Raw genomic sequence first — 18,164 nt, 5'->3', positions numbered from 1 at the left:
GTGTCCTGAATTTGGGGCGGAGAGGTCGCCAAACAAAAACAAGAAATTAAAACCACCTCCAAAGTTTCAAGAGTTACAGTACAACTCACCTGCTTTTTCTTTTCAGCTCTCAATTCCTCTTCTTTTGCCTTTTCCTTAAGGTCATGGGCAATCTCCTCCATTTCCTACAGAAACCACAACTTGTAAGTGAAAATTGACTAAGGTAAAGCAGCCATCCTCTATCATTGGTGGAGTGTGATGCCTTTTCTATTGGCTAATGGTGCGAAGCAGCTTTGCTACGGCTTACGTTTATGCCCTAGCACAGTGGGTTAACCCTTCTCTTCTCGACATGTATGTTGTGTTCTTTAATGTCAAGTTTATTGCCTGAGGCTCCCCTATACAAAGGACTAACGGCCAAACATACCCTCTTAAGGATGAATGCAACCTACACGTATAACTAGAACAGAATAAAGCATCAACTTAAAGATTGTTCTTCCTTTCTTCTTTTGCTTTGGTTTTGATGCATTCACTTTCAGTAGCGGCTGTGTACTTTTATTTGCAGATAAATTGGAGCATGTCCAACTGTCTTGCACATACATCATCACCTCTGCATGCTACTACTATCAGGTTTTGTCTGGTTTACATTTACGTCTAGAAACAGTACAGGAAAAGCACACCTCACCGAGGATAAGAAATCTAACCAGAAAACATGAAGATGTTAACTTTTTAAACATAATTTCTGTGAAAGAAAGAAAAAACATATATCCCACCTTCTCCCTCCTCCTTTGTTCTGCTTTTAATTGCTTCTTTGACTTTGGTTTAGGCTGGATAAATAAAAAAAGGACACTTTGAATCAAAAGTGTAACGCATATCAGTATTGCCTTCTGTAGCACAAAGAACTTTGACATTCAGTCATAGAAATCTTATACTTCAGCAATTTTTAATGAATTTTCCTTAAGCCCTTCACACAGTTGATAAGCTTCGGTTGTCTTTGTTGATCACCAGAAGGTTGCCCAATTCTAAAATCGACAGAGACTTCAGCAATTTTTCAGCTGAAACTCTTTTGGACGAGGCTTGGAAAACTGTCAACATCTGCCAATCCTATCTCCAAAAATCGCGAGATAATCAAAAGACCGGACGAATAACTGCCGGAAATGTCATTTACAACACAAAGACTTCAATTTTCCTGCAGCGTGACAGGAGTATTACTAGATCCTAAAAGAAGGACTTTTAGATGGGTTTATGTTCCTTCTTATATATTTGCAGCTATCATGGCCTGTAATCACAAGTAATACTACACTAGATACTTCTAAGGGTCCTACCTTTGCAACAGGCACTGGAAGTACAGTTTTGGATTTCTTGCTGTTCTGCCTTTTAGCGTTCTCTCTCTTGTGCGCTTCCTTCTCTTCTTCTAAGGTGTCTTTCAGATAAGACAACTGGAGGACAAAAGAACAAAAGGGACATTGTTACCACTCATGATCAGGACACCTGTTATATGATTCAGGAGTCAAATCTAAATCTTAACACCATAAATTATGAAAATGTGCTTTAGAAATTGTAGAACTGTTCATGTTCAATTGATTTGGTTTGTTATGAGCTCATTATCATCGACACAGAAAGCATTATCAACTCAAACTATTTTTGCCTTAACTGCATCTTACATAGACCCAAAACTGGGTCATTTAATTATGAAATCCATTTTAAATTATGCTATTATGTTTCTTTCATAGTTATATAAACATACAGTGCATAACGTTTGCTTTATCAAATTATTCATCATTGGATCAATTTTTCACCATTAAGAACTCTGATATAATTTATGTATCTGTTAGCACAGTATGGTAATCTAATAAAATGTAATATTATATGCATGTGGCATGGTATGTATTTTCATTTTTTAAAGAATTGAGATGAACCCACAAAAGTAAAAGCGTTTTCAAACAGAAAGAAAATGTTTCCCCACTTTGTAGTGCAAGATACTGCCATACACACATAAACAGGACAAATCCTATTCAAATACATTACAATAGGTTCCGCAACCGAGGCATTGCCAAAAATCAATTCCTTGCCTTATCATCTGTGAAGCCTTCTGGAACTTGTTTTCCGTTCAGCCTACGATTCTGTAGAAGAAACAATGGATATTCAATCTGAGAATCCTTCTCCAGACATTCACACGGAGGACCCCACTGACATGTAAATATTTACATACACACACACCATAATATATCAACTACATGTAGTTACTTGTCTTTTGTCCAGCAAAACAATCTAAAACACTCTACAATGGCAGCTCCACATTCAAAGACTGTGAAAATACAGAAGAGAAATAATCGCAACAAGTTTCAAGGCTATCTTACAAATACATTGTATAAAGTGCTACTGATCATGATTTATGAATTTTTAAATCATTTAAGTTATCTTTTTTTTTTAAAGGCAGTTATCAAAGCTACAATGAAAATGAATAAAGCAATGGGATCTACTTCATGAAATATGTTTATGTTGTGCTTTTCATTTCATTTTTATATAATGGTAATGTAAAACCTCATTCATTTCAGGGACTGTACAATATTTAACGGGGGAGGGCTGGTGAAAAATGGGGGGGTTGGGGGCATTGAAAAAGCAAGGGCCATTAAAATTTTTTCCCCGGACCCTCTTTGCACCAGACACCACCCCCCTCTGCTTAATATCGTACAGTCCCTACCAACCACACCAACTGCCCAACACGAGGTTACGATATTGGGCGATTTTTGCCAAGCTGCATGCAAGTGTAGTAATGATGCCACTACCTACGTGAACGATATCCATGAAGGTGTCAAAACCCCTCTCTGCGGCGTCATCGTACACGTCATCAATGTACATATCATCTGGAGAGAACCCTGGACTAGGCTGGCAGAACCAGCTGTACACGTCTGTCACTGCAGAAACGCAAAACCACGCCGCATCAGAAACAGTACACTAAAGTCAACTAACATGATACCAGGATCGCAATAAACTAGCCTGGTGATCAATTCTTATTCTAGCTCTGGTTTTCTCCAGCAATTGCTTCAACGCAGAATAGTCTAGAGTCCCATCCCTATAGAAAATTGTTTGGCCCTTAGTTTTAGGAGCATGGCTGTCTCTAAAATTTAAATTCTCTTTCCTGTCCCTCTCATTGCTTGTACTTCATTTTTCTGGACATGTATTTGATTGTTTTGACTCTCAAACTTAGTTTAAGTTAAAATTTGTCACAGAGAATTGTTGTACAAATAGCTATACATGTACGTTGCTGATACATATACATGTAGAGGTAATAAACTTATCCATCATTCATATTCATATCACATCATATCTGGAGTATAAGTATCAGGATCTTGAATATATATTGGATCTTGAATATGAATTGTTGAAAATAACAGGTGATAACAGTTATGACTTGTGTAAACAAGGAACTGAGTTTGTTATAATATTTTATGCATTTATGAGGTACGTTTTAGTTTCTCAGTTTGTTTTTGACGGCCTTTTAGTTACACTGTTTTATGTTGTGAATGTCTAATTTATTTTTTGGATTCTCGGAGTCACTTTCTCAACTTTAAATTGTGGAGTAAACAGGAAACAAACAACTGATAAGGTAGAACATTATGTTAATACTGACATACTGAAGTGATATTTTCACAAGTGCCTTTTATCTTATTTAGCACACAATGTATAATACACTGTAAATATGTTACTATGATGTAAATGATTTCTTTGGACAAAACCAGCATCTTTATTTGATATGTGGTTTAATCTTGAACTATCCTGCCAGTATATGTACAGTAACACATATAACAGGTCTTTGGTGCCAACATTGTAACAAGTGTAATATATTACGCTTGTAAGATACCAACATACCTTTCTGTAACATTGATATATATTGTGAATAAATCTGCTTTAAAAAAAAAGAAAAAAGAAAAAAAAAGGTGATAACAGTTACAATAAGATTGACTTATATCATAAGTTTTCTATTTTACAAAATAACTATACATCTAGAACAGTTACTGTTGTACCATGTTGTGCATGTATATGAAATGATTGTTATTCAACGGAGGAAATTACTTTTTGTATCCCACACCCACATGTAATCAACTACACAGCTCCACAAACAAATGTATGATTACAAAAACACAAATTTCTTTTCGTAGTTTTACCATCATGTAGTAATCTACTCACAAAATAAATATAACACATGAATCAATGAGTTCATAAATAGTTGGGTGGAAGTACATTAATTGTACATACATACATGTATGCCCTGATGCAAGTAGTAAAAGTTCAAGGACAAACACATATCATATTGCCTCCCAAATGTGCCATAGTCATTAACTTCGTATGGGTATTGCAGCCTTGTCCCTTTCAATAGTACCTGTTGTAACTTGTATGAAATTTCAAGTCCAAGATATGGAAACTCATAGGCAATCTTCAAATCAATTCTAAGGTGAGTTATGGTTACAATATTGAATAAATATTGGGATGAATGGCAGTGTTGTGACTACAATGATGGGGCAAACAGGTATGACCTTTCTAAATGGACAGTGTTTATCGCTAATACCATACACCTATAATTATGACGCTATTTCTGGACCTCTGCTATATCAGTATATGTCACATGCTAATGTCAACAGTGCTATTTAGACATGCACTGGGACCTTTTTATGATAGTACATGCAAACAAGCCTAAAATGGTACAGTGTTTTTACACTTTATTTACAGTTTAACAGTATTCATTATTAGGTTGTTTAATCCATAAATATATGATATGAAAAACATAACATTAACTGTTATGATTCTACCGGGTAACATAACTTCATAAGACCGGCACATTAATAAAAAGGCAATTCAAAGAGATCTGATGCAACATTCATATATAACGCACTTCAGATATCTTGGTGTTTAAGACATTTTGAGAAGACTTCAATAATACGGTGCTTTTGATGTGGAGGTCTTATGGGACATATGAGAGTTATTTGCCTGTGATTAATACAAAACACTTTTCAAGTACAGTCAAAACTGCCCAAGACCACTCAGGGGACCGAAAAAATCTGGTCTATGTGGACAGGTGGTTGCTTTAGACAGGATTCTTAATGCTTGTGTCAATAGGAAAAATTAGCTAAGAGACCACCAAAAATTGGCTAGGTAGTCCTTAACCTTCTCCCTGCTGCATAAATCTGTAACTAATAGGAATTGCACGCCAAACGGCTACTTCAGTGTGCTAAAGGTTAAGTAGAGGTAGTCACTTGTGCAGGTTTGACTGTATTGTGGATTGACTTTTGATCAAATACAACTTGACAAGTATAACTACTACAAGCACAAAAAAGATGTTCATATCTAATAACACCTAAAAGAGCTTCCGACCCCTTCCAAGACGATTACTACAGTACCAGTAAAGTCTCATTCATGAGTTTTTTTTCGCCCCATAGGCTTGCATGTTTTACATGGGCGCGTTCGTAATGAAGCTACAGGAAATGCGACAAGGTCATTCAGTCTATGTTGAGCACATTTACCCTAGATCATGTGAAAAAGTTGTCAACTACCAGTAGGCATGCAATTTCTTTTTATGGCAATTACAAACGGCACTTGGCTACACCCCAGGGTGCGAAATACTTTTTTGAGCCAGGTTGCCCATGTTGCAACCTAGGGCAAATGCTAGGTTGCACATCCAAATTTCAGGTTGCTCCAGCAACATTCACCGATTTCTTCAAATTAAGCTCGTATGTAGCGTATAATACTACTAATATTTCAAAATATAAATTAGATAGTATTTTGTTCCCATTGACCTAACAACATCTTGTTTAGCCGAGGGCAGTGTGTTTTCGTCTTTTTCAGCTCAAATTCCACGATCTATGAAGGGTTTTGGATGGTTTAAAACGAAAAAGTGTGGATTTCTTTAGTTCAATTGAAGATTTACCAAATTTTATGAAAGTGACACTGTGTTTTTGTGAGCTTCCAGGGCTCCGATTGAGATCTTTGGCTCAAAATATAAGGTTGCACACCGCGCTACCTGGGTTTGGAATTAACTTGCACCAACCAAAATCTTGTTGCACTGTGCAACGTGCAACCAGGTATTTCGCACCCTGCACCCCCAAAAAGCAGCCCAGCTGTAAGCGCACGACCTCATCACCCACAATGCCAGGCTGTGCACATCCGACCTCGCGCGCAACTGCTGAACTGTACCTGCTAATTTCTTCAGTTACAAACAAGCTTTCATCAGTTTGATGCTTGAGATCAGCTGGGCTAGCTAAAAGGGTATTTCCCACCGATATAAACACACGTTCATGCAGCCGTTCATTTTTTGGGGTACGGAGTCTACACATGGAGTAACACATGAATGAGACCTTAAACTTTCTCCCAAACATTAGAACTGAGGGACAATACCACCATATACCACAGAACAATGACATGTAGTAGTAGTTTAGAACTGGACCGTACCTGACTGGTGTTTGTGGGTAGTTAGTGTTGCTGGCACTCGTTAATCCACAACTCTTGCAGCGAGAAGCAAGGGGAAAATTCATCTGTTAGTCAGAATTCGTCACTATAGAATGGTCCCACAAAGATGTAGAATCCACAGAGGTCTTCAAGGGTTGTTACATGTAGGTCTATGGTGTGGGTGGATGAGATTTATGATTCCACTTCTTGGACCACATTGGCTGGAAATCTATTTCATGCCATTTCAAGTACTAATCATCTCTCTTACAAAGTATTTAACCTTTTCCCTGCTGCCTAACTTTGTAACCAATAGGAAATTTGGTGCAAAACCACTACTGCAGATTGCTAAAGGTTAAGGCCAAAGCAACTTAAGTAGTAAAGAAGATCATTCTGTACATGTACATTTTGTATATATGGTAGGTAACAGAAGTAATTTTCCTACCTAAACTTAAGTTAGTCTGGTACAACAGTAACTGCTACTATAGTTTGAAGGAATGATGTAGAGTTTCTTAATGTCGTAATGCGATCATAAGAAACCATGAATATGAAATGTTACTTTTAAGTTCTTATATATGTAAATTAGTTGTCATTCACTTTTCAAAGTAGCCTCTGATCAGAGCCATACGAAATTTTAATCTTTCTCATATAACATTGGAAAATTGATTATTAACGCTTAGATGTTTAGAGCAGGATGTTTTCTTTGCTGGAATTTTCATCTCAATGAAATTCTTAAAGAAGTTTGTTTTTCATTTCCTTGTTGCATTGACCACTGCTATACATGCTGATCCTTTGACTTTTTTTGTTTGCTTTCTTGCAGACCTCTAGCTATATCATGTTGTGATGAAAACAAGAAAGGTCTGCTGTAGTACTTAAGAAAGCAGATAGGGGGCTAGAAATAATGTTTCGGCAGGATTAACGCCTATCCATGTAGCAAACAATCCATCCATGGCTTATTCAGTTACTGTAAATTCATGAAGTTTTGCAGTGGTTTTATATTCTGGTTAAAGGAATGGTTTTCAATGTGAATTGAATTCACAGTTGAAACAACTCTGTCGAACAGTAGTAAAACATTGGCAACGCATATTCGAGGTGTCAAGAATTTGCGGTAGAGCGCTCACATCAAACAGAGCCAAAATAGAACCACTGCAAAAACTTCAAGATTTACAGTAAGCTGTTCAATCACAAAACCAGAACCACACCACAGGAATACATAACCAGCAAAGGTAATAAAAAACTGAAGGTAGATGGCAAACTTGCACAATTTCCCAGGGGGGTGTCATAGAACAGCCATGCGGCATGGCAGACTAGGGTTATCCAAGGTCATATGCTAATATGCGGACTGCAGTCTGGTCACAAAAATAGCCTTGCAAACACAGGATGGCATCTAACTTTGAATCTCAGGTCACAAAACAGCTGGATACAAAACATAAAATCAATAAACGGTACTGTATAATCTAAAGCGGATAACGATCATTCTATAATCAGACTTAAAAGCCTTTTAAGATATCAGAGGTCGAAATGTATTTTTGGGAGTAGGTGAAATATTATGGTGTACCAAGGCTATAAACCTGGGTGCACAGAAAAATCTTGAGCACAAAATAGAAGATAAAGTACAGGCAGACTGTCAGTAAAATAAGGAGAAAACGAGCACTCTTGTCCAGAGTTGCAGACGGGATCCGGTGCAAGCCATTCGCTGTCGTCATGCACAGTGCCAGCGTAGTTTTGAGCTTTGAAAAACTGCCATGAACCCAAGTTCTATAGCTAACTTCGAGGATATGCTGTATACCAGTGTACAATAATACCTTTACATACATAACCAAACCCTACACAAGTACATGTATCTAGGTGCACCTAGACTAAAAAATGAGGAGCCCTGCCAGGCATTGGAGTGCCATCATTAGATTTTAGACATGGTCTTTCTGTGGTAAAGTTCATACTTAAACAGGGTTGTCTGGATTGAATGGAATCGTTCCAAACCATTTAAACACGCTTAATCATGACTTGGACATCCCATAACAAATCATGTCACATACTAAGAAACAGACCAAATGTATATGTACCCGAACAAACTATAACATTAATGAATACCATTTTTTAAAGACTAATGATTTTAAGGAAAACACTAGATCAAAGACGACAATTTTGACAATTTAGCACTTGAAAATTAGGAAAACTTTTAAATACTCTGGCTCTGAGCTGAAAAATATGCAAATCCTCATAAAAAGATGGGAATTTATCACAAAAAAAATTCAAAAACTCCATAATTAACTTACAAATAAGTGGCCAAACTTGTTTAGGACCTACTTAAACCATGTACAGTCCCTTTTTTTTAGGTACAAAATCCTTACTAAAGCCAAGCATGTAGAATTTGTTAATTGTAACTTTTCCAATATCCCCATCTTCAAAACAAACTCAAGGACACTTTCCTAAAGTCAAGGACATAAGTTGGTATGACCTAGAAGATAAACATTCCAGGGTAAAAAATAACTAATATGGAAACCAACCTACCCTCAGAGTCTGATAGCAGCAACACTTCCAGCAAGTTGAAGAAGACCTGTACAGAACAGATATGCAGATTGTAGACTTTAGTCTAGATCTTGAAATGTTTGCGGCGGTTTTAATTTCACTGTAACCTTTCACAAAATCATAACACCATGAACACATTTTTTATTTTCAATTCTACAGTATTACAGAATTGTTTCAACCAGAAACTTCAAACATCATGAAAACATCCTTTTTCCTTCCTACCGGGAAGTAAAACAACTGCAAAAAATAAATTTAGTTACAGTATCTTATACTGTAAATTCAGTTAACTTTGCATGGGCTTAATTTCATGATAGGGGAAAAAGGAGGCGTCAGCCACGTTTAAATTTACAATGCACACCCAGAATGCACTATCGAACAAATGTTCGTAATGCGATGATGTTACCATGGAAAAGTCACTGTGAAATTTTAACTATGGACATAAAATCACAGCGACTATTCTAATATTTACTGTATCTTTAAATGAAGGATGGGGTGGTAGGGAGAAGAACATGGTTGGCCCTTCCACAAATTTGGCCCAATCACACGGTAATTTTCTTCCTTACTTAGGTTTGTCATCAAAATTTCATCAGCCACGAGGACAAAATGGCTGGGTTTGCCAAAGTTGAAAGATTTTCAAACAAAATAAGCAACAAAAAATCTATGTTGATCTTTCAAATCTACCTAACGATTATCTTTTGTTGGGGGGGAAAAATAGATTCATACACCTGTATCATGTTTACCTGAAAATGGTACTGCTACCATTGCGTTGAGTCATACTTTTATTTTAACTGAATCACATGCCAAAAATATAGGTAGTCATGTCTTTTTGTAGATAAAAATGAAAGTCACATTGTTATGATATAGGATCAACATTTCATCCAACAACTAACATAACAAAGTTGGCTGTAGACATGTATCACAAAGTTTGTTTTTATTATCCTTTAAACAATGTACAAACAATGTACTAGTCTTAATCTTACAGTAACGTTGAAAGAGTTGCTCACCTGATCACTATCTACATTTTCTGCATCTTCATCTGAAACAAGGTAGAAACATTTTCAGATGTACATCACTTAACAAACAGTGACACTATTTTTCTGCCATTAAAAGTTATCATTCATTATCTGTCTTGACGTTATTACATTCTTGTGTTAATGTGTTATTTTCATCTATTGTAGGCATCTATCAAAGGGAGGAAAATATCCTGCATTTCCTTGAGAATGTTGCCTTTCTAGTTTTCATCTGCTTTTTGATGAGTTGTAACACTAGTCTATACAATATTTTGCATAACAACAAGATATACACACAGCTGCATATGGTGCACTGGCATATTGTTCATTTTCCATGTGACACACCTGTATGAAACAGTGTTCCTACAAATATGACGATTTAAAATTCAAACAATAACTTCTGACTAGAGCCGAAATCTAACTTAACTAACCAAATCATTTAACCGTCAGTCTGTTCCAAAACCATGTAACCCAAAATAAAAACAATGGTACCAAAAGGCTACCATAGCAAAAGAGAGGGCTGATACCAATATGCAAGCCATGCGATATATTATTCATCACAATTTCTACAGGTGACATTTTTTCCAGACTTGCATTGCAACAGGCTCCACCCTAACGAATAATTTCATCAGCCAGCGAGTTTTTCCGGAAATTACAAAACCTTTCTGCGAGAATTAGTCTTCCTCAAAAACCTAAATACTCAAAGATCAGCATTAGCAGTTACATACAGACATCATTTAGTATGCAAACTTGCATGGATCTTCAAATATGCAAATTACGAAATCTCATTAAATATGCAAACTCAAGTCAGAACATGTATGTTTGACAGTTGACTTGATTATCGACTCTAGTGTCTAAAGGTGTTATTCAGAGATCACACATTTACATACTGGAAAAAGAGATAAATATATGCAAATACATGCAGAAATTTGTATACAGCAAAACTATGGTGCAAGAAACATCAACTTGCTTTAATGACTTGTCTCATGTTACTACGGTATATGCGAAATTACCATAATTAGACTAATCAAAATCATATATAATGATATAATTGAGCAGTTTCAATTTCTATGGTTTGCAATTAAAATACAATGTACACACTAAATATCAACAAACATGCAGTAGTTTTATCATTAAAATTTCACATGCATTTGTGACAAAGTCAGTCTAATTTGTTTCAATTTTGATGTCTCTCAATTCAAATACCAACTAAATGTTATACAATGAAATAAAGAGATATTTAACCTACAGAAAATAAGTACACGAGGTTAAAATTTTAGTTGCGTATGTGACGAAATCAGCTTGGGTTCTGAGGGCTACATTTGTAAGCAGTGCAGGTACAGGTACATGTCCCCGGTTTGTGTTCTAGACGGTTCTAATAAAAAACAATTACCTAACAGGACTTGAAATTCATTTTTGGGACTTGGTGCCTAACCAATCTAAAAATTCAGGTGAACAGGAAAAACCCTGTGTGCACCTTATAAAATAAATAGAATAAGAACAAATTCAAAACCACTAATACAACAAACGTTTTCTTATATTTTCTGACATTAACTCAAGAATATATGGTATACTAGTGTACAATAGTACATACAAACGTTTGTTACCCTACACAGATATCTAATTGCACTGGTGCACTTGTAGTTGTACAGTAAAAAAAAAAGTGCACAGCTTCAAATTTGGGTGCACAAAAGTACACATGCACCCAGTATTTCCAACCATGACTTAAAACACCTTTACTTATTAGCATGTAAATACAGACAGACACACCCTTGCCTACATTGAATACAAAACTGTTAATCTGCGATGGTATAGCCTTGGTCAACGACCCCAAGGCAAAACATAACATCAGCTTCCCCCAAACCACTTTACAACTAATCTCGTTTGCAAGATTGGCCAATCAAAAATCAACACTTTGTTAGATGTTCAAACGGAGTGGCAGTTACAAAAAGATGTGTCTAGATCGGACAGCAATTTTGGCCCGACGTTTTTGCTGGTCACACACCCACTGCTCGTAGGTGAGTTCAAATTTCCGGCCGAAGCCTCACATTTCAAACAACCCACATAGTTTGTTTACATCGTTCTAATATTGCACCAGTTGATTAAATTAAACATCGATGTTGCTTACCTGATATCAGTTCCCTGTATGCAGCGTTTATCTTGTCAAAGGTAGCTGAATTCCTCCCATCTTGATTCTGAAAAGGGGGGCAAGACCAAAACAGTTAACTATTGACTCCGCTAGTTTTTGTTGTTTCAGTGTTCCTCTGATTGCCTTGTTATGCTAATACCCCCTCGCGGAGAGAACAGGGAGCGTACAAATTGGATTACGGCTGCCGTTTTCGTAGTTTCCCTGCCGTTCGGCGGCACAACACACGGAAAAAACAGCTCGGGGGCCCAGCTAGACAGAGCTATTTCCAAACTTGGCTGCATGCCATCAATGCAAGCCTATAGACCTGGGGGCCCCAGGCAGGCATTTTGACTTTTACAAATGAAAGAAAATATCCAGCAGTTTTCAAAGCATAGACATGAAAGTACCTCAAATATTCACAAAATATGCCATTAATATTGACTCCTGAACAGAAACCAACCTTTCCGACAGTTCGGAGGCGGATACGGGTGAAAACTGTCACCATTCAACATGGCCGGAGAGGTAGGCCAAAATGGCTGAAAATGGCTGCAGTACATATAGGTCACCTGAGAGGCAGGCACCAAGCTGAACTTTAACCTTTAACCTCCATAATCATAGCCTGGCCACCCACTCACTGTTCCTATATATATCATCATATGGTGATTGTTTTCTACCCTTTCTCACAATATTCTTCAGTAAAAATAAGCCTCTAACCAAGAAACAAGAATAGAATAAAAACTATGTTCTAATTTTTCCCATTCTCGTTTTAACAAAAGTAAACTGCTTGAGGTAGAAAAACAAGTTTAAAATCACTTCCTCAAAAGGCCCAATTTATTTCTACAAAACTTTAAGTCATGACAATATGCAGTTGAAGGGAAAAATATGAAATAACTATCATCCAAAGAAATCATCTAATAACTATAATTTACAAGAAGCCAATTGGGAATAGACAAAATTTGTGAACAAATATGCATGATGTGAACCCCATGCAAAAATGGACCATCCCAAACCTTTTTGTTAAAGATTGTCAGGGCCTCATGCGCATCTATATGCGTTTCACTTACTTCAAAAAAATTATCAAATATACTTTCTTCTATTGGATCATTCCATTTTCTTATCATGGGGTATCATTTTTATCATTGCGGAAAACAAAGCCAAAATATCTATCCTTTGTAAAAAAAAAAATCTTCTTACCAGAAGCAAGATTTTACCTTTGATGGTGATTCAAATAAATTTTCTATAGAATATTCTTTGCACGTGTAGCTTTCTCAATTTCAACTGTCTTTTCTGCTTCAATGCTTTCACTACAAAGGCACAAAAATCCAAAATGTATCTAACGACCCCAAATACCCCTGTACAAATGGTTATGGCCTATCAGAATATTTTTGTACAGTGTTCCATGGACCTTACAAAATTCCATGTACATTTGTATTCCAATTTGTTTACATGTAGCTCAATTGCTTGAAATACCATGGCACAGGCATATTCCTACACAGACCATTGTAAAAGCCGAGATATCACTATCATATGACTTTTGATTAAAAAAATCACGTCAAAGCCAAGCTACAGAAAATTCACACCATTTTACCCCACAAAAAGCATGATGCCTTCTAGAAAGATAGAAAAAGAAGAGAAAATATGTTTCCCCTCCCCTACATGTAAGACGGTCAGGTAATATAATAAATTCTTCCCTTGCACAAAGCTTACCCACACACACACACAAAATGAAATTAAAAAAAAAATCATTTAATTACATTTCCCAGTTATCATGTTAACAAACGACAATTTGAAAACATGACCTCCTTCGTTAAGGTAATCAATCAAATCAGGCCACTCGTAAGCAAATATCAGGCTTTGCAAAATCATGATATGCCACCATTCATTGCGCTTGGTTTTAGCTAACTGCACTATACAATTTTATGCACATCACGTTTCTATTCCCATAGAATGTATATGGTACAAGAGTATATTACTGTAACAGTTACGACAATTGAATACGAAGTCAATCTACGGCGGTGTACCTAAAAACATAGACGTCCTCGGCTACGAAACTCAAAAACAAGTTGTTGACCCTACAATAGACTGTGTTCAATAATCCGGGCTAGTTGACCTCTGGACTGACCTCTTTTTTAGACTGTGTACTTTCTACAGCAGACTCTTTTCCCTCATTGGATTTCACAGACCTATCGGTATCAGTATTAGCTACACAGCACTATGTCTCACTACCGTCAATCTTGAAATATTTGTGGTGGATCTATTTTTGCCGGGACCAGTATACTACAAAATCATGACACTGGGAAAGTGTGTTTCACTACAGTAGAAATGTTTCAACCGGGAACTTAAAACAAGTGCGAAAGACTCCTCTCTCCATCTACTGTGAAGTAAGGTCCACAAAACAATAACTGAATTTACAGTACTGTAAATGCAGAAATGTTCGCGGGGTGTTGTAATGTTCATGGTTTTTGCGGGACTGTTTCACCGCGAAGTTAAAGCCACCACAAACATTTGTGTCCAATACTGTAGCAGTATAGTGCTGTCGGGAATTTAAAACCACTGCGAACACTCCATTTTCGCCTTAGCGCGAAATAAAAACCATGCGAACTTAAATGCATTTACTGTATTCATCATTGAGACGACATCATTCGGAAAACACAAGGATTTCGGTTACAATGACTACAAATCCATGGAAAAAATCTGTGCAGAATCATTTCTAATCTGACCTGTTTACATGGACTTGACAGGTGACTTTGAGCCCTTATGTTTAGTAATAACAGCAGTGGCACGGCGGCCTTGTGGTTTAAGGCTTCTTGACTCAGAACCTAGAGGTACAAATCCCTGACAGGTCCAAATGTTGTGACCTTAGGAAAGGAACTTCAAACCGATTTCCTCACTCGACTCAAGAGTAAATGAGTACCTACTGTAGCTTCGGCTACGGACGTCCCTGGAATAGGACGTTAATGGAGGTCCCATGTTTGAGGAGAGCCACAACACAATCGCACTTAAGAACCCACCACACTACTCAACAAGAGTAGGGGTCCATCCAGGTGTGAATGGACCAAATAAATTTGTCCGGATATGCAGCTTGAACTGTTCAGTACATGCATATGCTTAAATCATGGGCCACAAAGCTGAACAATCCATTAAAAAAATAACTTATAGTTTACACAAGACCTCTGCCTCTAGTTACATCCTACCCGAGAGGTATTTTAATTTCCATTAGAATATCTTTACATGCATACATGTGTATCTTGAAAATTGCATGCAAATTGCATGTGGGTATTTCAAACTCTGGTCAGTGTTTAAGGCAAAAGTAGTTTTCCCAGTGGCAAAAGAAGACATCAAGTACAAGCAACTTAGCAAGGACTTTTCTGTGAGACCTAATTACATTGTCATATGTCTACAACATGTTATCGAATATATATGGGGTGGGGGTGGGGGGTAAGTCGGATAAGATCTCGTCTCTACCAGACTAACTACCCCGGCTATAGGGTAAAGAGTACCAATTGCTGGCCCCTATACTTTTAATGGTAGACATATAAGGAAAGGGCTGTCAAAAGTCACCTACCTGAAGTTTAGGTCATAGAAAACTCACATTGGCAGCGTAGTCTGACCTCTAAAGTGTCAATCTACTGAGTTTCGCCGATTTTCCACCGGCGCAAAGTGGTGAAATTCTATTAAAACATCAGGAGATGACCTTTGACCCCCCTTGACAAGACCTGATCACATCCAAACTACACCTATTTCAAAGTGTACCGGACACTTCAAACACGGCTAAAACCCTGTTTTTCTAACTAAATGAAATAGCCACAACCCTTACCTGTCAATTCCAGCTCAAAAACACCAACATTTCCAACAAAGAGGCCTCCTGCAGCTACTTTTAAATAGCATATACATGCGGTTTCTGCCTGGCATTAAAATGGACCCTCTGCGCATGACTCTAATGGTGAACTTTGGCCTTTTACAGCCTACAGGTTCAAGATTGACAAATTCCAATCACTTCACATGTTGCGGGTAAGAGTTGTCAAGCACTGACCCAAGTTTCAAAGATCTCTGACCTGGAACGGTCCCCTGGGAATACTTTGGGAGACAGGTGTCAGAGAGCTTTTCTCAGGCTGTGGCAGTTGAAAGGTCCCATGTCATTTTGCAAGAAAAACTGACATAAGCAGGAGAAAAAGTTAAAAGCTGCTCACCCTGACATAAGTAGGTTACTCTTCCTCACTTTGGCCACCTAAAGTTGTATTCAAAAGCTGCCAGGATACACTTTGAAGCATTCAATGACAGTGCATACAACAATTGTCAGCACTGTCACTAAAAGTTCAAAAAAAGTTTTAAAAATGGCAAAATAACTCAGAAATGGAAACATTTCTAATACATCTGACTCAAGTGAGTTAGCTGAAGCCAAAGCCAATCTCTTTCCCCCCAAAAAAAACAATTCGAAGGCAAATATAAGCCCTTTATTAAGCCCCACCTGACACCCCCCCCCCCCAAGTCTGTGCACAGTATGCACTCATTAAATGCTTCAAAGTCTGATCTCTCAGCTTGTAAATGCAACTCCAGGTCCCTGAATGTATTGGGAGTTATCTCTATATGCCAGGGTGACCAGCTTTTAACATTTTCCCCTCTATATTTCACTTTTTTTATCAATCATATGGGCCCTCAAACCACAACCATAGCCTTCATAGCACCTGTCTCAAGAAGTACTCCCAGGGGACCATTCCTAGGAGAATAGTCCCCTGGGAATCTTCAAAAGTTGTGACGATGCCCGGCAACTCTTCCCTACATCACGTGAAGCGACTAGCAGCTGTCAATATTGAATTTGAATCCCCTATCAAAACCCTTCTAGGGTAAAGAGTACCAATTGCTGGCCCCTATACTTTTAATGGTAGACATATAAGGAAAGGGCTGTCAAAAGTCACCTACCTGAAGTTTAGGTCATAGAAAACTCACATTGGCAGCGTAGTCTGACCTCTAAAGTGTCAATCTACTGAGTTTCGCCGATTTTCCACCGGCGCAAAGTGGTGAAATTCTATTAAAACATCAGATGACCTTTGACCCCCCTTGACAAGACCTGATCACATCCAAACTACACCTATTTCAAAGTGTACCGGACACTTCAAACACGGCTAAAACCCTGTTTTTCTAACTAAATGAAATAGCCACAACCCTTACCTGTCAATTCCAGCTCAAAAACACCAACATTTCCAACAAAGAGGCCTCCTGCAGCTACTTTTAAATAGCATATACATGCGGTTTCTGTCTGGCATTAAAATGGACCCTCTGCGCATGACTCTAATGGTGAACTTTGGCCTATAGGGTGAATATTTGCCAGGGTTTCATTTGCTTGCAGCTGAAATGTGATCTTCACCGTTGACTTGACTCTACTGGCTAATTAGTCCTTTTTCTGCCCCATTCTATGATCCAGGCGCCCTTAGGAGGGTCTGGTGGAGGCTAGATAAGATCAGCTATCAATCAATAGTACTGCAAAATGAGACTCATTTCATTTGTCCATCTCACAATACCAGAACCTTTCACCGTTTCAAAAACCTTTTAAAAAAAACCCATTCCTAACAGAATCACACAACCCAGCGTTCTCGCCAGTTTTTTTCACAGCATCGGGGCAGGGGTTGGAGGGCTGCGAAAGCTCTTGCATTTAAGGCTATTGAGAAGGCTTCTTTTTCAGTTTTGAAGGTCATATTTATGATAATCGTGGCAGTCAATCAACTTCTCCACAGGACCTTGACATACAATACTTCAGGTGAAAGACAACTAAAAACTCAGAAACAACAATATCAATAGTTTATTCAAGGAGATTTTAACCTCCTTGGTTTATTTAGCTACTCAACAATATCAATAGTCGATACCAGTATTCTGTTTTTTGGCTGTGTCAGGCTTATCCGAAGTCGAAGCACTACAATCGTTGCTGTCAGAAGTTCTCTTCGGTGCGAAATAGGATGCTATATTCCTGGTATTCCCACGCTTTAAACGCAGACATTTTCCAGAAAAATCGCCGGCGAGGCGGCGTCCCCCAGCGGCAAAAGTCTCTTGCCGGCATTAGAGAACCTTGGCCCGTGTAAGAAATT

General features: G+C 37.8%; 1 protein-coding gene across 9 annotated transcripts in view; it reads right to left on the bottom strand.

The window, feature by feature from the left end:
- Positions 1–18,164, bottom strand: part of LOC136440832 (trinucleotide repeat-containing gene 6C protein-like) — a 41,292-nt gene that overhangs the window by 12,134 nt on the left and 10,994 nt on the right. For 6 of the 9 annotated variants that reach the window (XM_066436956.1, XM_066436960.1, XM_066436958.1 and 3 more), the window contains exons 3-10: positions 12,085–12,151; positions 9,951–9,982; positions 8,929–8,974; positions 2,770–2,894; positions 2,049–2,099; positions 1,302–1,415; positions 750–803; positions 90–164 (exon numbers count right to left, since the gene is read on the bottom strand). In XM_066436956.1, the coding sequence (XP_066293053.1) occupies positions 90–164; positions 750–803; positions 1,302–1,415; positions 2,049–2,099; positions 2,770–2,894; positions 8,929–8,974; positions 9,951–9,982; positions 12,085–12,151 (564 nt within the window). Of the gene's footprint in view, positions 1–89; positions 165–749; positions 804–1,301; positions 1,416–2,048; positions 2,100–2,769; positions 2,895–6,423; positions 6,478–8,928; positions 8,975–9,950; positions 9,983–12,084; positions 12,152–12,544; positions 12,675–18,164 lie in introns of those variants that run through there. The other 3 variants (XM_066436962.1, XM_066436963.1, XM_066436964.1) reach the window with 3 other exon arrangements.

This window comes from Branchiostoma lanceolatum, chromosome 8, assembly GCF_035083965.1.
Source record: "Branchiostoma lanceolatum isolate klBraLanc5 chromosome 8, klBraLanc5.hap2, whole genome shotgun sequence".
NCBI lineage: Eukaryota > Metazoa > Chordata > Leptocardii > Amphioxiformes > Branchiostomatidae > Branchiostoma > Branchiostoma lanceolatum.
This window is presented reverse-complemented; position numbering and strand designations above follow the sequence as displayed.